At 39.7% G+C, this 21,667-nt stretch overlaps 1 protein-coding gene across 5 annotated transcripts in view; it reads left to right on the forward strand.

The window, feature by feature from the left end:
* The window catches only part of CCDC15 (coiled-coil domain containing 15), a 72,964-nt gene extending 61,533 nt beyond the window's left edge, over positions 1-11,431 (forward strand). For 2 of the 5 annotated variants that reach the window (XM_067039232.1, XM_067039230.1), the window contains exons 15-17: positions 190-338; positions 1,558-1,710; positions 2,288-2,653. In XM_067039232.1, the coding sequence (XP_066895333.1) occupies positions 190-338; positions 1,558-1,709 (301 nt within the window). In that variant the 3' untranslated portion in view covers position 1,710; positions 2,288-2,653. Of the gene's footprint in view, positions 1-189; positions 339-1,557; positions 2,246-2,287; positions 2,654-11,058 lie in introns of those variants that run through there. The other 3 variants (XM_067039231.1, XM_067039227.1, XM_067039228.1) reach the window with 2 other exon arrangements.
* Positions 11,432-21,667: the final 10,236 nt, after the last annotated feature.

Here is a 21,667-nt window from a genome sequence, read left to right on the forward strand (position 1 = left end):
TCCTGATTGCCTAATACGTCTCTGGAATAGCACTACATTTCTCCTAGTGCTGCTTCCCAGGACAAAGAGGAAGAGTTGAGGCACAGAGATATGAAATAGTTTAACAGCTAAAGCTGGTAGTAAAATAAGGACTCATACTCATTCTCTTCCTAGTGGTTCACTTTGCCTGGTCATACTGTATTTTTATAGATATGTAGAAGCTTTAAGAGCCCAGATCCAGGAGAAAATGCAGCTGTATAATATTACTTTACCTCCACTATGCTGCTGTGGTCCTGATTTTTGGGATGCTCATCCTGATACCTGTGCCAACAATTGTATTTTCTATAAAAACCACAAAGGTAAGTCTCTTAAAGGAATGGTTGGGGCCTGGTGGCAGTTAAAAAAACAACAACAGTAAAAGTAGTGATTGTAGTAATTTAGCATTTATTGACTAAGGGCTTACTATATATCAGAGACTATTCTACGCCCTTTACAAAACAATTCTGAGGCAATAAAAATAATTATAGTGAGTTATATTTCTCTTTGAGATCTGTTATCTTCTTGTCTCCATTTATGCTGGGGAAGTATTTCTAGGTCACTCCACAGTAGTGAGACTAGGGTTTCAGGTCCTCCTGTAAATGAAGAATATTAGAGCTTGCCTCTCACAGCCATCTAAGTTAGGCCTTATCTAACATAGCCTTAGTATTTATCTTCACATATATATATATTATCTATAATGTGTAGATATCCACATTAGACTTTCAGTTCTGCTAAGGATCACTGAGGGCAATGAGGACCAATATAAACTCTACGTTTATCAGGGATCCCAGCTAGAGAAGATGAGTCATTCCTGCTGTGACTAGTATTTCTGTCTCCTGTCCATTCTTAAATATATTGATTTACATATTATAGAGATTATATAGGCTTCATACACACACTGAAGGTACTGCAAGTATTTGTATTCCTGTTGCCCTGTGATAGGAGTTTCTTATCAGTCCTGTGAGTTATATTTTAAAAACACAAATCTGATCATGCCATTCCCCTATCATCAAACCTGTAGGACTTACCATTGCAGTACAAAATACATGTCATATTTGGCATATTTTCTCTCTGGCTCCAGGCAACACTCCAGCCTTATCAAACTTGCTACTGCCAGGACAGGCCACTTTTTTTATACCTTTGCACCCCACACACTCATTTCTTTGCCTAGAATGCCTTCTTTCCTTTACTTTTATTAATCCTTCAAGACCATCTTAAATATTACCACTTCTGGAAATCTTTTTCATCCTCTCCTAGTTTTTCTTTCATTCCAAACTTCATTCTGTGATGACATGTTTATATGCCTCTGGTTTGGAAATATTACACTGCAATTTAATTTTTGTGTCCATCCTCTCCCTTATCTTTTCTGTAATCACAAAGTACTTGGCATGTGGTAAGTACTCAATAAATGTTTATTCAGTGAATGGGTTAAAGTTCATTCCTATGAGACTGGGCAGAGAAACAGTACCCATAGAAAAAGGTTGGGAGAACTGTTTAGAATCTGACTTCATTCACCACTGTGCAAATCTTTATTTGCAGCATACACCCGGGCACTACATTCAGTCATCAATTCCTGTGATATCCCTAAAGGGAACTCAACTCTTCGAGTCGCCATTCATAATTTTGCTTCTGCACACAGACGGACTTTGAAGAATCTGAAATCAACTGTTAGTATTTCAACCTTCACTTAAGGTCAGCCCTGAGAGATTATTTACGAAAAGCTGTTAAAGTTTATAAGATGCGTAATCTGAAAAGAAAGACTGTCCCACATAATAACAGCTACCACTATAATTAGATCATGACCATTGTTTCACTCTGTGCTTGGCACCAAGATTGAAAGTTGGCTTCCAAACTTGTCTCTTTGCTGTAAACCACATGGAGCATGTTGCTTTAAAAATGATCAGTCAGACTGGTAAGGTTTCTCTCACTTTGCTCTGCTCTGATCAGAAGAGATTATTAGAAATCTTTGAGATTATCTCATTTATTGTCTTTCTATATCTGTACTTTGAGTCTTGACAAAAGTGAAAATGTCTGGATGAAGCAGAAGAGAAGATGATGAAATGAGTTTTTGAGGCTCAGTGGCCATCTGTTTTGCTGTTAACTTTTCTAGTTGTGTATGACAATTAGAGATGAGAACAATCTGAATTTGATGTATGTTTTCTTTTCTCAAAAACTTTTCTCTCCTGTTTTTTAATTTATTCCCTCTTTCCCCATTCGGTGACAATGGACATAGGACTTTTTTTTTTTTTTTTTTTTTTTTTTTTTTCAGTACGCGGGCCTCTCACTGTTGTGGCCTCTCCCGTTGTGGAGCACAGGCTCCAGACGCGCAAGCTCAGCGGCCATGGCTCACGGGCCTAGCCACTCCGCGGCATGTGGGATCTTCCCGGACCGGGGCACGAACCCATGTCCCCTGCATCGGCAGGCGGACTCTCAACCACTGTGCCACCAGGGAAGCCCGACATAGGACTTTTTAATTTTATAATTTTTATTGCAAAAAAGAGAAAGGCAAATAAACTCTCTGTCTTTTGGGCATCTTTTATGTGAAATAATTGTGAGTGACATTTCAAAAAGTGAATCTGAAGTCAAAGTGAATAAAGTTCTACCTTACTTCCCTATCTTTAAAAAAATCTGGTGAATGCCATACCTACAGAGCAGATGAAATAAAAATTGCTATAGTTAGTATGAATTTGTTATTTCTTCACAGTGTTTCTTGACACAAAATATGAAAAGGTTTAATACTGTGAATTAAAGATAGGTACTGACATTTTCTTTTTCCTATGTCTTCTAACGGTCAGTGTTAAAAAAGCACTTTGGTTATGTCTCAAAAAACACCTAAATATCTAGCCAGGTCATTGCAAATAAGAGTCAGAACTACCCATGAGACAAGATTGACTGGTTATTTAACCAGATTAATTATTCAGTTCCATCAAAATCCTTATGTAACTATATCCTTGATTTTAGCCTTTCTGAGTTGTATTTTTTAACAGCTTCATTGAGATATAATTCATATACCATTTGATTCACCCACTTGAAATGTACAATTCAGTGTTTTTTAGTATATTCTAGGGTTGTACAACTGTCATCACTAACAAATTTTAGAACACTTTTGTCACTCTAAAGAGATGCCCCTGTGATCCAGCAATCCCACTTCTGGGTATATATACAAAATAATTGAAAGCAGGATCTTCAGCAGATATCTGCACACCCATGTTCATAATGGCACTATTCACAATAGCCAAGAGGTGGAAGCAACCTAAGTTTCCAACAGAGGATGAATGAATAAACAACATGTGGTATATACGTACAGGAATACTATTTAGCCCTAAAAAGGAAAGAAATCCTGTCACGTACTATAGCATGGATTAGCCTTAAGGACATGGCGGTAAGTGAAGTAAGCCAGAAACAAAAAGACAAATACTGTGTGATTCCACTCATATGAGGAACCTATAGTAGTCAAATTCATGGAGGCAGAAAGTGGAGTGATGGTTACCAAGGTCTGGGAGGAGGGGGAAATGGGAAGTTGATTAATGAGTCGAGTTTCAGTTTTGCAAGATGAAAAAGTTCTAGAGGTCTGTTTCACAACAGTGTGCATATACTTAACACTACTAAACAGTATACTTAAAAATGTTTACAATGGTAAATTTTAGATTATGTGTGGGTTTTTTTACCACAATTAAACTTTTTTTTTAAATATAGAAAAGAAAAATCACATACCCATTAGCAGTTGTTTCCTATTCCCCTGGCAATCACCAGCCCACTTTCTGTCTCTACAGATTTGTCTATTTTGGACTTTTCATATGAATGGAATCATATATAGTCTTTTGTGACTCAAGTCCTTAATTTAGTATAATGTTTTTCAGATTTGTGCATGTTGTAGTGTGTATCAGTACTTCATTGCTTTTATTGCTGAATAATATTCTACTCTATGGATGTACTGCATTTTATTTACCCATTTATCAATTGATGAACATTTGGGCTGTTTCTACTAATTAGCTATTATGAATAAGGCTGCTATGAACATTTGTTTACAAATTTTTCTGTGGACATACGTTTTCATTTCTCTTGGGTATATACCTAGGAGGGGATTTGCTGGGTCATATGGTAGCTCTACGTTGAACATTTTGAGGAACTGAAAACTGTTTTACAGAGTGGCTGCACCATTTTACATTCCCACCAACTGTGTATAAGGGTTCAGTTGTCTTCACACTCTCCAACCCTTGTCCTTATCTGTCTCTTTAATTATGGTCATCCTACTGGGTATGAAGTGGTATCTCATGGATTTGATTTGCATTTTCCTGATGGCTAATGATGCTGAGCATCTTTTCATGTGCTTATTAGCCCTTTGTATATCCTTTTTGGAGAGCTGTCTTTTCAGATCCTTTGCCATTTTGTAATTGTGTCATTTATCTTTTGATTATTGAGTTATGAGAGTTGTTAATATAGTCTCCATAAGGTCCACTATTAGACTTATGATTTGCAAATATTTCCTGTTGTTCTGGAGATTGTCTTTTCACTTTCCTGATGGTTTCCTTTGCAGGACAAAAGTTTTTATTTTGAGGAAGTACAATTCATCTACTTTTTCTTTTGTTGCTTTAGCCATTACCTAATCCAAGGTCACAAAGATTTACTCCTGTGTGTTCTTCTAAGAGTTTTATAGTTTTAGCTCTTACCCCAAGGTCTATGATCTGTTTTGAGTTAATATTTATATATAATGTTAGGGGTCTAACCTCATTCTTTTGCATGAGGATATCTAGTTATCCCATCGTCATCTGTTCAAAAAACTATTATTTGCCCCACTGAATTGATATGACACTGTTGTCAAAAATCAGTGGACCATTGGGACTTCCCTGGTGGTCCAGTGGTAAAGAATCCGCCTTCCAATGCAAGGGATGCAGGTTTGATCCCTTGTCGGGGAAATAAGATCCCACATGCCTCAGGGTAGCTAAGCCTACAAACCACAACTACGGAGCTCTCACCCTTCAACTAGAGAGCCCACGTGTCACAAACTACAGAGCCCACGTGCTCTGGAGCCCGCACACTACAACTAGAGAGAAGCCCTCGTGCCACAACAAAAGATCCCACATGCCGCAACACAGATCCTGTGTGCCGCAACTAAGACCCGATGCAACCAAAAAAAAAAATCGTTGGACCATTAATGTTAGGGTTTATTTCTGAACTCTCAGTTCTATTCCATTAATCTATATGTTTATCCTTAAACAAATACATTCTGTCTTGATTATTATGGCTTTGCAGTAAGTTATGAAATCGAGAGGCATGAGTTCTCCAACTTTGTTCTTCTTTTTCAAGATTGTTTTGCTATACTGAGTTCCTTGCATTTTTTATACAAATTTTAAGATCACCTTCCTGCAAAAAAGCCAGCTGAGATTTTGATAAGGATTGTGTTGAATCTATAGGTCAATTCGGGAGCTATTGCCATCTGATCCGTGAACATGGGATGCCTTTCCACTCATTTAAGTCTTTAATTTCTTTCAACAATGTTTTGTAATTTTCAGAGCATAAAATGTGTACTTTTTTGTTAAATTTATTCCAAAGTACTTTATTCTTTTTGATGCTATTTTAAATGGATTATCACCTTAATTTTATTTTCAGATTGTTCATCACAAGTGTATAGAAATACAATTGATTTTTGTATATCAATCTTGTATCCTGTAACCTTCCTGAATTAATTTTTTTATGCCTAATAGTTTTTTAGGGCATTCCTTAGGATTTTTCATCTATAAGATTTTCTCATTTGGAAATAGAGACAGTTTTACTTCTTTTCCAATCTAGATGCCTTTGATTTCTTTTTCTTGCCTAATTGCCCTGGATAGAACATCCAGTACAATGTTGAATAGGAATAATGACATCTGTGTCCTGTTCCTGATCTTAGGGGGAAAGCATTTAGTCTTTCACTATTATGTGGGATGTTAGCTGTGCATTTTTCTTGGATAGGCTTTATTAGTTTGAGGAAGTTCCCTTCTATTACTAGTTTGTTGAGTGTTTTTATCATGAAAAGTTGTCGGGTTTTGTCAACTGCTTTTTTTGCATCTATTCAGATTATCATGTATTTTTGTCATTTTTTCTATTAATAAGATGTATTACATTAATTGATTTTCAGATGTTAAAGTTTTTCACTCCTAGGATAAGTTGTATTGGTTTTTATTTGTTTCTTTGGTCTCGTCCAACGTGTTTTGATTGTTTGTTTTTTCTGCTTGTTTTGTTCTACTTTTTTAGTTTGGTTATCTGATATAGGTGAATTGACTTGTCTGACATCAAGTTAATGGTAGAATGGTGATGGGATTAGGTCTTACACAGGAACAGGGAAATTTCAAGTCTTCTTCCTCTAGGTTAAGTCTATGAATATAAATCTCACCTGAGAATGAGTATGCTTTTGTTCTGTAGTTCGGTTATGTGTAGACAGTATCTAAGTATTTATTTTTGTGGGGTTAGAGAATGCTGGGATAACTAGCAGCAGCCAAGGAGGAAGCCTGAGTCTCATGACCCTTAGTGACGATAGTTGCATGAATCCTGTTTGAAGTGGATGAATGTGCTTTGGAAAGGAGCCTGGACTCCAAGAGTTTGCCTGAATTTACACGTTTCTGAAGTCATGGTTGGGAGGGCAAATTCTACAGGTTTTCTGAATTAGCAGGGACTAATAAGGAAGAAGAGGCCTGAAGATAAGATTGAGCGTAAATGAGACAGATTTTGATTTCAGGGCGGGGCGTTGAAGGACAGGATTAAATTTGGGCCCACTATTTCAAACAAGGTAGGTGACAGACATTTCAAGTGAAAAACTTGAAGAATGAACACTTTCCGGGCTTTCCTGGTGGCGCAGTGGTTGAGAGTCCACCTGCCGATGCAGGGGACACGGGTTCGTGCCCCGGTCCGGGAAGATCCCACATGCCGTGGAGCGGCTGGGTCCGTGAAAAAAAAAAAAGAATGAACACTTTCCTAGATAACTGTTTCTTTTTTTTTTTACTCTCTTCAAAGTTCCTATAGGTTTTCCCTCACACTTACTCTCAGTTGGTGATGATGCTTTCTGTATCACTGAAAAAAACAAGCAGTCAAAAGGGAACTTCCCTGAGCTCCCACCGTCATATCTACCTACCTACCTGTGTGTGTTAATTCCTTTTAATATGGATGAGCTGTTGCTCTCCTGTCTTAGGCCTACTCTGACTACTGGCTGGATCCAGTTCCCTTCTACTAAACGACATTGCCTCTGCATTTCTTCCCCTTCTCTTCTGCATCATAATTTTTCCTTGACTACTAGAGTGTTCCTATCAGAATATAAACTTGCTGTAATTTCTCCCATCTTGAAAACTAACCAAGAAAAAAAGAAAGGAGAGAGAGAGAAAGAAAAAGAAAGCCACCTGCTGCCTTTCTTTACCCCACATTCTCCTTCATGTACCACCAACCTTCTCTGCTTCTCTTTATAAAACTCCTTGCGCGTCTATACTTCCTGTTCCTGTTCTTCTCATCACATTCACTCTTGAATACATTCTAGTAAGACTATTTGCCTTTACCTCTCCAATGAAAGTGCTCTTTTCAAAGTCATCAATGATATCCACATTGCTAAATCCAATGGTCATTCTCAGACTTTATCTGGACCTGTCATCAGAATTAAACACAATTGATCACTCTGTTTTTTTGAGGTACCTTACACATGGCTCCCACAACGCCAAAGCTTTTGAGAGTGTCCCAGTGCTCAGTCCCTGGACTTCTTTTGTATCTCTACACTTGCTCTTTCGGTGATCTGTTTTAGTCTTGTGGCTCTAAATATTACCTATATACTGATAACTCCCACATTTATATATCTGGTGCAGACCTCTCCCTGAAAATGCAAACTTTTAACCCTAACTGCCTACTTGACATTTCCACATCATTGGTTTCCCCCAATTTGCTCTTCCTATAGTCTCCCCCATATCAGTTAATAGTAATTCCATTTGTCTAGTTACTGAGGCCAAGAACCTTGAAGAAATCATTGACTTTCCTCTTTCTGTCTCTTTCATCTTTCATCACTTCATCAGCAAATCATGTCAACCCTACCTGCAAAATATATTTCCAGTTCACATTACTTCTACTGCGAGATGCCTGGTCCAAACCACCATCATCTCTCTCATAGATTATTTTAAGAGTTCCTAAGTAATCTCTTCTTGCACCTGTGTACTTTCTCAATACAGCAGCCAAATTTAACACATCTAAAACCAAACCTCTAATCTCCACCCTCTGCACACACACACATTCTCTCTCTCTCACACACATACACACATCCCAAACTATAAAAATATCTGTTCCTTCCTGCAGTCTTCTCCATTCTCAGCAAATGACAACACCATCCTTCTCGTTGTTCTGGCCAAAAAAGCATAGAGGCAACCTTCACTCTTGTCTTTCTTATACAGCCCACATCCAATCATTGTTGGCTCTACCTTGAAGATATATTTAAAATACAGCTATTTTTTCCATGTCTGCCCTACTACAACCCTGTTCTAAGTCATCATCATGTCTCACCCGAGTTATTGCAGTAGCCTCCTGGTTGGTTCTGTTTCTCTATTTGCCCACTATAGACTGTTCTTAGCACCACCTAAGTTCGTAGCACTTAGGACCACTTAGCAGTCCTTTAAAAAAAGTGAGATCATGTCACTCCTCTGCTCAAAGTCTCCTTTGGCTATTCATTTCATTGAGAAAAAGCCGGAGTCCTTCCAGTGTCATACAAGGCCCTGTAAAATCTGGTCCCAGTTACTTCTGAGACTTTATCTCCCACGACTTTCCTCCTTGCTTGTTCTGCTGGACCTCGTCGATCTTGTATTTCGATGGATGTTCCAGGGACTCTTCTTTTTCATTAGTTCTCTGCCTGGAGACACTTGTCCCTCAGATAATGTTTGGCTCACTTTATTACCTCCATCAAGCCTTCATTCAAGTGTATCAGAAATTAGAGGACCTTCCCTGACTACCCTGTTTTAAACTATGACCCTCCTACCCACCCCCATGCTTAGGTGCTCCATCTCCCCTTCCCCTGCATTATTTTTCTTCATGATACTTACAGCTGTACGGCATACTATATATTTTACTTAATGTTTACTTTCCCCACTAGACTGTATACTCCATGAGCAGTGATTTTTGTCTGTTTTTGTTCAGTACTCTATCTGGCATGTAATAAGCTCTCAGAAAATACTTGTTAAATAGATATACAGATTTGAATTTTTAAAATTCCAAATGCTTCTACATGATCAGTAGTCCTACCTAATGTTTTAGATCTTTAAAGGTCCTTAGACATCATTTTATTTTGTTTTTCATTCCTTAACTGTGACTGTGATTTGAGACAAATAATTTCTCTGAGCTACAGTTTTCTCTTTCTGTAAAGTAAGAGAGTTATACTTAGGGACCTTCAATCTCCCCTGTGGCTCTAACGTTCTATGAATGTATTAATTATGTTTTACACCTTTGACCTCACCAGTTTTCCATTTCATTTGCTCTTCATGCTGAGTTGTGGACTCGTGGTACATTTTACTTGTAGATGTTGCGGTAGCGTCAGACAAGTTCATTCTCTTCAACTCTGATTCCAACCCTGATCTTGTCAGAGTAGATGCAAGTTCAGCAGGTCACAACGGAATAGGAGAGCAGGGCAGGAGGATATAGGAAAGTATGGGCGTGTGTCCAGAAAGAGGGCCACGATCCCAGAAGAGCTCAGCTGTTCTATTCCCCAGAGGCAACTTTATCAATTTACAGAATTCATGCCGAAAGACGGAATATACATGTGATAGAGGCAACTCCAGGATTACGGTAGTAGCAGAGAATATTCATGTACTAGTTTTTGTGCAGTAACAATCACAAAGCTGGCACGTGATGTATTTTCCTAGGCAGTTCTACCTAAAATGGCTTGCTCTAATTGCTTTGATTTAATGAACTCTGTGTCTTCTCCCTGGCATTGTGCCAGTGTATTACTGGTAATTGTCCAATATTACCCTTATTTTTTAGCCCTTTTATGATGGGCAGGAATGAGATTGTCAATAACTTTATTGACTACCCACTGGGTGCAGAGGCTAGAAACTGCTGCTTTCACATCTTCCAAAAATTTAAGGTATGATAGGTAGCAGGTATTACTTTTCTGTGTTTACTTACTTAGATTCTGGTTTTGGAAGCAAAATATTCCTTTAGTTTCACTTTAAGTGTAGTGAGCATAGTTTGCTTTGTGTCCCATCTTGGGCATTTTTCCTTGCTTCTCCAGAAAGAAGACTTGGCAGATTGGATATATTATAGAGAGAGATAAAAGCAAATGTTCTCCTGGCATGCTAGGCCCCTTCCACAGGGCGAAAGACTTTGAATATGCTGACTTTCGTTTTTAAAGCTCTCTTAAGGTAGAAATGAAAGGTCCATGTCTGGTCTTGCTCTCAGTATTACTGACCACTATTAGAGGGGTGTGCCAAAGAGAAGTCAAATCAATTCCTTTTGATTAAGACAGTGTGACGTTGTACTTACTGCACGAGTCATCATCCCTTCCAGGCCCCAAGATGAGATCACTCTTGGTAAATGTTTTACTCAATTCTTGTCTTGGGTTCCTCCCCCTGCCTCAAAACATCTACAGAAATCATTATACGGAATCCACTGTGTACAATAAATTAACTTCTCTCAGGTTCACTTGAAACCAAGTCCCCCTAAAACCGAGTTCCCCTGCGAGTTGGTGATTAACCTCTTTATCTAAAACTTGATTTCCTTTCTGGTCCTGCCCCTAGTCCCCTCACAATTGAGGATTATCAAAGAAAAGAGGGGATTGAAAGTGAGCAGCACCCTGTGGGGTCCTGCCGGGTACAAAAGTCCCTCTGTGTCCCCCATTTCTTATTTGTAGAAAAAGCCTTTAGTCTCCTAAAGCTTCCCTGAGTTCCAATGAGCAGACTCAAGAAATTGCTAATTAGGGAAGTGAGGGAAGGCCAAAACAAAGGAAAAGCAGTCAAGAAACAATAGTTCAGCAATAAAACAGCGTCCGAGTTCCTCCTCAAGGGATACATGTTACAACCTGACACATGTTTTTGAGTTGTTCTGCAGGAGCTAAGACCGCCCTCCCACCCATGGGGACTAAATGCTGAACACGAACACGTAGATCCCAGACTGGTTGGAACCAGAAGGTTGATGATAAAGATTCCTGAAACATCACCCTTTTACCTTACACACCAATCAGAAGGAAGTCCATGAGCTGATCACGCACCCTGCAACCTCCACCCCTGATGCCGCCTTGAAAACCCTTCCCTGAAAGCCATCAGGGAATTCAGGTCTTTTGAGCACGAGCCACGCCATACTCCTTGCTTTGCACCCTACTAATAAACACTGGAATTTCCTTCATCACAACCCAGTGTGAGTAAACTGGCTCTGCTGCACGGCGGGCAAGTAAGACCCAGGTTCAATTCAGTTACACACTTAGAACGGCACAAGCTATGTACCATCCTTGGGAGAATTGAGAAAATAGCCTCTCAAATCATTTTCTGTGTTTTCTAGTTTAGATGAAAACAATATGTAAAGAGAAAAGCCATGAGGATTCCATTTATAGGAAATAGGGAGAGAGGGGGAAACAAATTATACCATGAGAAAGCAGAAATCCAGAGGATAGGTCATTCTGTAGGAAAACAAAACTTCCTTCAACAAGTTAATGGCTTGAATTTTAAAAATGGGGAGGTGGCTCTAGATTTAGACAGATTTATAGAGATTACAAACCTCAAATATAATGTATGGACTTTTTTTTTTATAATGTTTGGATCCTGATATGAAAAATTAAAAAAACAGTCTGAAAAAATGTGTGTTTGAAGCAATTTTGAACAGAGTCTGAGCTGTTCATTGTGTTAGGTATAACAATAGCATTATAGTTATATAAGAAAATATCTATACAGGGATGGATACTGAAGTACACAGGGATGAAATAAAATTGTGTTTGAGATTTACTTTAAAATCAACAAAATGAGACAAGAGAGATAGATGAAGTAAGTGTAGCAAAAGTTTGATGAAGTAAGTGTAGCAAAAGTTTGATAATAGTGAATCTAAGTGACAGGTATATTGGGGTTTCATTATGCTATTCACTCTGCTTTTGTGTATGTTTGAATTTTTTTAAAGCAATTTACTTAAAAAAAAAACAACACCTTGGGCCTGAAATAAACTTGTTAGCATTATAAATGTCCTTCCCTTCCCCCTCCCCCAGTAATAGGAGGTTTAGGTAGGAAAGTAATATCCCTTAGCTGTGGGACTTCTGACATGATAGTTATTATCAGGTGTTGATTAGAACCTAGAGGCTGCAGCATTCTGTGGTCATTCTATAAGAAAGACTGGGCCGTGATACACCACATCAACAAACTGAAGGAAAAAAACCATATGATCATCTCAATAGATGCAGAGAAAGCTTTTGACAAAATTCAACACCCATTTATGATAAAAACCCTACAGAAAGTAGGCATAGAGGGAACTTTCCTCAATATAATAAAGGCCATATATGACAAACCCACAGCCAGCATCATTCTCAATGGTGAAAAATTGAAACCATTTCCACTAAGATCAGGAACGAGACAAGGTTGCCCACTCTCACCACTCTTATTCAACACAGCTTTGGAAGTTCTAGCCACAGCTATCAGAGAAGAAAAAGAAATAAAAGGAATCCAAATTGGAAAAGAAGAAGTAAAACTATCACTGTTTGCAGATGACATGATACTATCCATAGAGAATCCTAAGGATGCTACCAGAAAACTACTAGAGCTAATCAATGAATTTTGGAAAAGTAGCAGGATATAAAATCAATGCACAGAAATCTCTGGCATTCTTATACACTAATGATGAAAAATCTGAGAGTGAAATTAAGAAAACACTCCCGTTTACCATTGCAACAAAAAGAATAAAATATCTAGGAATAAACCTACCTGAGGAGACAAAAGACCTGTATGCAGAAAAATTATAAGACACTGATGAAAGAAATTAAAGATGATACAAATAGATGGAGAGATATACCATGTTCTTGGATTGGAAAAATCAACATTGTGAAAATGACTCTATTACCCAAAGCAATCTACAGATTCAATGCAATCCCTATCAAACTACCACTGGCATTTTTTACAGAACTAGAACAAAAAATTTCACAATTTGTATGGAAACACAAAAGACCCCAAATAGCCAAAGCAATCTTGAGAACGAAAAAGGGAGCTGGAGGAATCAGGCTCCCTGACTTCAGACTATACTACAAAGCTACAGTAATCAAGACACTATGGTACTGGCACAAAAACAGAAATATAGATCAATGGAACAGGATAGAAAGCACAGAGATAAACCCACACACATATGGTCACCTTATCTTTGATAAAGGAGGCAAGAATATACAGTGGAGAAAAGACAGCCTCTTTAATAAGTGGTGCTGGGAAAACTGGACAGGTACATGTAAAAGTATGAAATTAGAACACTCCCTAACACCATACATGAAAATAAACTCAAAATGGGTTAAAGACCTACATGTAAGGCCAGACACTATCAAACTCTTAGAGGAAAACATAGGCAGAACACTGTATGACATAAATCACAGCAAGATCCTTTTTGAGCCACCTCCTAGAGAAATGGAAATAAAAACAAAAATAAACAAATGGGACCTAATGAAACTTAAAAGCTTTTGCACAGCAAAGGATACCATAAACAAGACCAATAGACAACCCTCAGAATGGGAGAAAATAGTTGCTAATGAAGCAACTGACAAAGGATTAATCTCCAAAATTTATAAGCAACTCATGCAGCTCAATAACAAAAAAACAAACAACCCAATCCAAAAATGGGCAGAAGACCTACATAGACATTTCTCCAAAGAAGATACACAGATTGCCAACAAACACATGAAAGAATACAATGAGATATCATCTCACACCTGTCAGAATGGCCATCATCAAAAAATCTAGAAACAATAAATGCTGGAGAGGGTGTGGAGAAAAGGGAACACTCTTGCACTGCTGGTGGGAATGTAGATTGATACAGCCACTGTGGAGAACAATATGGAGTTTCCTTTAAAAACTACAAATAGAATTACTATACGACCCAGCAATCCCACTACTGGGCATATACCCTGAGAAAACCATAATTCAAAAAGAGTCATGTACCAAAATGTTCATTGCAGCTCTATTTACAATAGCCAGGACATGGAAGCAACCTAAGTGTCCATCAACAGATGAATGGATAAAGAAGATGTGGCACATATATACAATGGAATATTACTCAGCCATAAAAAATGAAACTGAGTTACTTGTAGTGAGGTGGATAGACCTGGAGTCTGTCATACAGAGTGAAGTAAGTCAGAAGGAGAAAAACAAATACTGTATGCTAATACATATATATGGAATCTAAGAAAAAAAAGTCATGAAGAGACTAGGTGTAGGATGGGAATAAAACACAGATCTACTAGAGCATGGACTTGAGGATATGGGGATGGGGAAGAGTAAGCTGAGACCAAGTGAGAGAGTGGCATGGACATATATACACTACCAAATGTAAATTAGATAGTTAGTGGGAAGCTGCCGCATAGCACAGGGAGATCAGCTAGGTGGTTTGTGACCACCTAGAGGGGTGGGATAGGGAGGGTGGGAGGGAGGGAGACGCAAGAGGGTAGAGATATGGGAACATATGTATATGTATAACTGATTCACTTTGTTGTAAAGCAGAAACTAACACACCATTGTAAAGCAATTATACTCCAATAAAGATGTTAAAAAAAAAAAAAAGAAAGAAAGACTGGGCACCTAGTCTCCTGGTTTTATTATCTGGTGAATTCCCAGGTATATAAAACTTGAGAAGTTCAGGGATGAAGGACCATGGAAAACAGGGTAGAGATTACAAAAAACCAAAATGGTAATTTAGTAAAAGAAGCTCTGAAATCTTGGGGTGAATATTTATGTGGTTTAAGTTAGGGATGGCAAAAGTCATTTAGATTTCTATCTTCCCTCTGAATAGAATCTTCTAGAGATTGAAACATTGTTTTTTGCTGTCAAAGCTCTTTCTTGCTCTGTCTTCAAAGGCCCTACTGCTGTGGGATAGTTTGTGCAGTGGTTAAGGTCACAGTCACAGGTTAAATTCTGATTGTACCACATATCAGCTGTGTGAGCTTAAGCAAGTTACTTGAGTTCTCTGTGCCTCAGTTTCTTTTTCATTTTTTTTTAATATCTTTACTGGAGTATCATTGCTTTACAATGCTGTGTTAATTTGTGCCTCAGTTTCATCATCTGCAAAATGGGAATAATAATAGTACCTACTTCATAGAGTTGTTGTGAGATAGTTCAGACATTTCATTTGACCTTTCGTATTAATGCCTAAGAGAAAAGTTTTTCTAAGTCCCTAGGTCATGATGACATTTACATTTGATTTGTATTTGGGTATTTGATTTTATTCATTGTTCCATCCTACTCTGAGCCTTCTTACCACTAAAGCCAGATTTTTTTTTTTTTTAAGGTGGAGAATCAAGGAAAGAGAGTTTGCCTAGTTGCCAAATGGATGGGTGTGTTGTTTAAATTGTAGATTAGCACGCCTCCTTTATTGCTTAGCCAGAGGGTGAAATGATGCCTATCTTCAAGTCCTTCCTGGCTTAAAACTGTAGGTACCCTCACCTGACAGGTTCAGCTACAGGAGGAACATGTCTCACCATGTTTTCCCAGGTGGACTCTGTTTTCTCTAAGGAGTTCAAAGCAATTGCTACAGAGCTGAGCAACACATTTTTTCCTGTCACTATTGGGACTTTATATCCTACGCATGAAACCTGACTGACTGTCATGCAGCTCGGTCTTTTAGGGTTCAGCCTCAGGAGGCTTTTTCCACATAAGGTGACTCCTTGTTCTTCCCTTACTAGTGACTTGGCTCAGGGATGGTAGATGAGGGCCTTTCTCCCTGTGACCCCTGCTCTGTAAAAAACAAACAACAAAAACAAAACAACAACAAAAACCAAAAACCCGGGAACAGAGTTGGAGGTGGAACCACATCGACATAAGGCAAGAAACAGGCTGAGACTGAAATTAACAATGGAAGATGAAGGGAAAAGAGGGTTTGAAGTAGAACGGGATTGGAGCTTGAGCCAGCACAATCGGAAGTTACAGCGGAGGTGTTTGTTATTAGTCTAGGAGACTAATATAGTGTAAGTGGCTTATACTGTAGTGTCTGTAGTAAGTCAGTCTACAGTAAATATAGACCTACATACAGTGGCTTACGCTAGAAAGTCCATTCATGAAGGAATGTCATCAGGCACAGATAAACAGTGATGGCTGGAGACTTTTAGTTAATGCTCTACTAAATATGTATTTTCTTTGTATTACATTTTCTGAACTCCATACCTACCCCTTCCTCTTCACCACTGGCAAAAGGAAATGTTTGGATTAATAGCCATTAATGAAACTTAACTTGACTCCAGGAGTAAGATGCAGTTAGATCCACCCAATGCTATACCTGGCCTGCCAGGCAGCGCAGGGTAGGGAATTTGTCTAGGCTGTGGTATAGTTCTAGATAGTTCTATCTGACATACAGGAGATAGGCTGTGATGCTCATTTCAAGACACACCGCTTTGAATTGCTGAGCCAGTCACCCCAGTTCATCATGCCTCGTGCTTCTGTGCTTGCCAGGAGTCCTTCCTCAGCTGAGCGTTGGGACTGTAAGCCTTGCCAGGTCAGAGATCCAGGGAGATACCCTGGGACTGGTTCCAAACTGGGTATTGCTCCTGTGTGAATCTCACAGGACTCAGTCTGGCCTCTTCTTGGGACTCTAGGGTGCTGGGTGCAGGCTAATAACATATGGGTCAGGAGAGCCCCTTAGGATCAACAGGCCTTTTGTTTGCCCGAAATTGTCCTTCCAGTTCTCAGTCTTAAAATTTTACTCACCCTTAAGGCAAAGTATCACTACCACCCACTCTACGAAAACGTATCTGATTTCTCTCAATCAGAAGTAATTATTCCTCCCGCCCAACCATAGTATACTACTTGTATGCAGTACATATTTTTTCTGCCTTACATGTTAATTGTTTATATACATTAAAAGACAATTTTCAGAAAAAAGTAAACTCATGACTTTCATACAGATATTAAAATGAACATGTTGATGTTAAAGTGAGCATGTGTTAAAGACTTAAACCCCTAAGGAAAATAAGCAGCTGTTATAACTGGTTCCAAGAAAAGGCAAAAGAAAAAAAATACTCATATTTATATGAATAAAGGAACGTTGTTGTGAAAGTTCAAATGGAGACAAAACTGATTTTCTTCTATAGTTATTTAAAATGCAGAATTGTAAATTAGACCAACTATCAGCTAAAATCAGATAACCTGGAGGGGAGTCCTCTAGCCAATGTGTCATTTTCCACTGAAGCATAAAATGTTTTCTACCGCTTCCTTTGTTTTGATCAAAAATAGTCTCCAAGAAAGGCTATTCTTGATCACAACCTAAGGCTGGTCTCATTAGATTGGGTCTAATTATTCATATAGGTGCAGCAAGAGTGTTAATTTATGATCCAGGTCTTCTTAAGTTTGCTTTACTGGAAGTTTTTATAAGGAATTTCAGATTTGATTTTTAAAATATTTGTTAATTAACCAGACCGAATATGTATTCATAGTTCATCTGTTTTCAACCTGATTGTATTTGTTAATTTTGAGGCTAGTGTGTGTGTGTGTGTGTGTGTCTTAAACCTCCTACCGTGCAATAAATAGACAAGGACTTTATAAGACTTGAAGGACTTGACAAAGCCACACAAGGAGTTTGAAAGAAACTGATGAATTTTCAGTTTTGCTTTTTTCCCCCCTAGAGATGCCTGGGCATATGCCCCTCTCTCTGGCTGAAGCTCTGTCGTTATAAACTGGGAAGAACCTGTACAAATTCATGAGTAGGAGGGGGGAAACGGTTTAGAAACAGGGCTCAGTCAATAGAAATTACTAGAAGCATACGGTGAACATTTAGATGATCTTGAATTCGGAAGAAGGGAAGACTTGGATCTAGGATAGGATTAGGACTAGGTTTAGGTCTCTCTCCCAGGAATTTCAGTCTCGAGCTCAGTTCCTGCATCTTGCAACCTGCCTGTCCTTCACATATTTTACAAGGAATGCCAACGGCACACTAAGAGCCAGGGATCTGAGACCAGTGCAAAAGAGTTTTGTGGAGAAATTATAGGGTGAAGGTATTGTTGGGTCAAAGGAGATAATAAGAGAGTTTTTCCAGATCTGGGGCCTGCCTTTGCTGCCACGGACACCGAAGGGTAGCAAGAACATCTCCAGTTTATATAGTGCGGCACTAGTTTGTTTATCCAGAACTTCTTTAATCTTACTAGGAAACTTCTCCCTAGAAGACCTTCTCATTCTTGTCTGTGAAAAGCATCATAGTTCTTTGAAGTCACATGCTTCTCATTTCTAAATCCAGTTTCCAATTTTCCTTTGTCCAACCTGTTCTTGTTTCATTCCTCTTGCTTTACAATGGTGCAGTAAAACCGTGCTCCCAACTGTAGATATAAGAGAGCAGCAGTGAAAGGCAGGGAGGCATGTCCACAGTCACCCCAGGGGCTGAGAAGGAATCTGATCTTCTTACAGAGAGGCCTTGGGGAGAGCTGGTATCTTATCTTTCCACCACGACCATTATGTGATTCAGAACATGCCTGTTTTCTTCTATAAGCTTACATTTTCTTGTCTTTGGAATGGGGAGGAGTATTATCTCCTATCCTTTAAGTGGTACAGAAGAAGGTGTTTGTTAGATAAAAGCAGAGTTGGAATAATTTGGAATCAGGGGAATAATGCTGAAACCTGTACTGATGAAGGCAAGTTAGATGTTAACTTGAATTAGCATGGACAGCTGACCTTGCCACTCCACAGCATATTCTGAAAAGAAAAGATTTATATTAAAAGGTAAATTCGTACCATCCCCTGTTTTTAGAATTAGCAAACCGAGAACTACTAGGAAGAACTAAAAAGTTGACAAAGAGCTACTTTTTTTTTTTCACTTTTTACAAACCTTTTTAAAAAACAATGGGGCTTCCCTGGTGGCGCAGTGGTTGAGAATCTGCCTGCTAATTCAGGGTACACGGGTTCGAGCCCTGGTCTGGGAAGATCCCACATGCCGTGGAGCTACTAGGCCCGTGCGCCACAACTACTGAGCCTGCGCGTCTGGAGCCTGTGCTCCGCAACGAGAGAGGCCGCGGCGGTGAGAGGCCCGCACACCGCGATGAAGAGTGGCCCCCACACGCCACAACCAGAGAAAAAGCCCTCGCACAGAAACGAAGACCCAACACAGCCAAAAATAAATAAATAAATGAATGAATTAATAAAAAAAACAACAAAAAAAAAACAATGATATATATACAGGCAGTTGCAAAAATAGTTCAGGGAGGAAACTTTACCCAGTTTCTCCCATAGCTATAGCACAATGTCAAAAGCAGGAAGTTGGCATTGGTACAGAATGTATGTATGGTTCTATGTGTGCCATTTCCACACATGTTGATTCATATAAACACCACCATGATCAAGATACAAAACTATTCCATCACCGCAAAGACCTCCCCTCATGTTACTCCTCGAAAGTGACACTCGCACCCCTCCCTGGCCCCACCATCCCTAACCCCTGGCCACCATTAAGCTCCTTGCCACCTCTATAATTTGGTCATTTCAAGGAAATGGAATCAGACAGTACGTGGCCTTTTGAGACAGATTTTTTTTCCACTCAGCACAATGCCATTGAGATCCATCCAAATTGTGTGGATTAATAATTCTTTTATTTGCTGAGTAGTATTGGGTGTACCATAACTCTTCACCTGTGGAGGGACATTTTCATTGTTCCTAGGTTTTTGCTATTATAGATGAGGCCACTACAGACATTTGTATACAGGTTTGTATGGACAGCAATTTTCATTTATGGAAGGCAACTAGTGGGTTGTATGGTGATTGTATGTTTAGTTTTTTAAGAAAGTGACAGCATGTTGGATCATGTTTTTAATCCTCTCTTCCAGGTGGGTGGTAGAAATTCAGGTTTCCTACTTGGCCTCCGTTGATACCCGTGGGGTGGTGGAGAAGGGCATCTCGCTACAGCTTGGAGAGTGGGAGATCCGGGTTCCTACTGGGCCTCCGCTGACAACATCCTGCATGAGAGAGGGAAGGGCCCTCCTTACTGCTCCCCATGTGATCTCCGCTGACACCATTGCGAGGGGCGGGGGGAGCATGCTCATCACCACCGGAAGGTGGCGAAAGTCCTGGCTTCCCAGGACTCGAGTTCCCTGACACCGCCCTGATGGCGGGGCTGGGAGGACGCCTCATTCCAACCAGGTGCAAATGGAAGCTGAGGCCTCCACTTTGCCTCTGCTGATAGAAGTGGGGCGGGCTGCTGTGCTCTCTGTAGTGTTTGGTTGGAGGGGCTGCCCCTTTCTTGATCCTTTACTTAGCTGGCTAGCTTTTCTTGGTGTTTTTTCCTTTCCTTTTTTGTCTGTGCTGTTGGTGTTTCTGGACTGGGTGCTGGCTTCTCCAGAGCCCAGCCCAGGATAAATGAAGCAAAAAGCAACCCAGACAAACCACTACTGTGACTTTCCTCAGATCTCGAGCTTCCTAGCTAATCTTCCTTCTTCTCTCCACTTTTTCAGAATATTCTTATGTTGCTGTATATATAATGCCCAGGGTTTTAGCACTTAGCGAGAAGAATAGGGAGAAGTGAGTCGATTCCGTCTTGATCCAGAATCAGAGGTCGGCAAGGGCTTTTGAATGGCCACTTCTCCTCTTAAGAACATAAATCTGATCGTGTCTCAACCTTTCTTGAAAACCTCCTTTTCATAACCCCTAACTGTCCAAAGGACAAGATCCCAACCCCTTAACATTGACTTTGAAGACTCTTCGCTATTTCACCACAAGAAAAAACAGTCATATCTTCAGCAACTCCTCACTGTGCATGTGTGCTGTCCAGCCACACAGAATTTTTTACGCACCGTCTCTTAAATAGACCACGCCTTTTCATGCTCCGCTGTTTTTGCACATGCCTGTGTCCATGCGCTCTGTTAGTCCTACCTTTCTCTTCTTCTCTTCTTCTCTACTTGGCACGTGCCCAGCTGTGCTTCACATCTGCTTCTCATATTACCTCCTGTGGAGCCTCTCAAGCCTCTTCCAGGGTCATCGGATCCTCTCTCAGTGCCTCCTTGGGAGGATGAACACACCTCTTTCAGCTGTTTCTTGTTTGAGTCGACCTCTTCGTCTAGGGCTCTCTGAGGTGGAATTACATCCCTGTACATGTCTGTCCCATTCAGCTGTGACTCCTTTGAGATTAGGGGCTGTGCCTCTCCCATTCATCAGGGTATCCTGCCTGGCACATAGTTGGCACTCCAAAAGTGTTGATTAAATGAATATATGAATGCATTGTTACTTTCAGATACTAGAGCAACCAAATCTTGTCCTCAGCTTGTGTGAACAGACTACCCGAGTCTGCCTTTTATCGTTACCATATATTCCTTTTTATTTTTCCCCCTGAACAAGGCAACTTTGGGGGACCATCATGGTTTTAACCACTTGCCCAGTATGCTCCTCCCTTCCCAAGGACTGCCTCCTTTCAGGTTGTCCTTATAGATACCTGCTGCCACCCCGGTTGACTATTTGAGAGCAGGACTGTCCCCTTGTTTGGCTGATAGTGGGCCCCAAAGCCCATTCTTCAGGCCATTATGAGC

Source organism: Kogia breviceps, chromosome 7 (assembly GCF_026419965.1).
Source record: "Kogia breviceps isolate mKogBre1 chromosome 7, mKogBre1 haplotype 1, whole genome shotgun sequence".
Classification (NCBI taxonomy): domain Eukaryota; kingdom Metazoa; phylum Chordata; class Mammalia; order Artiodactyla; family Physeteridae; genus Kogia; species Kogia breviceps.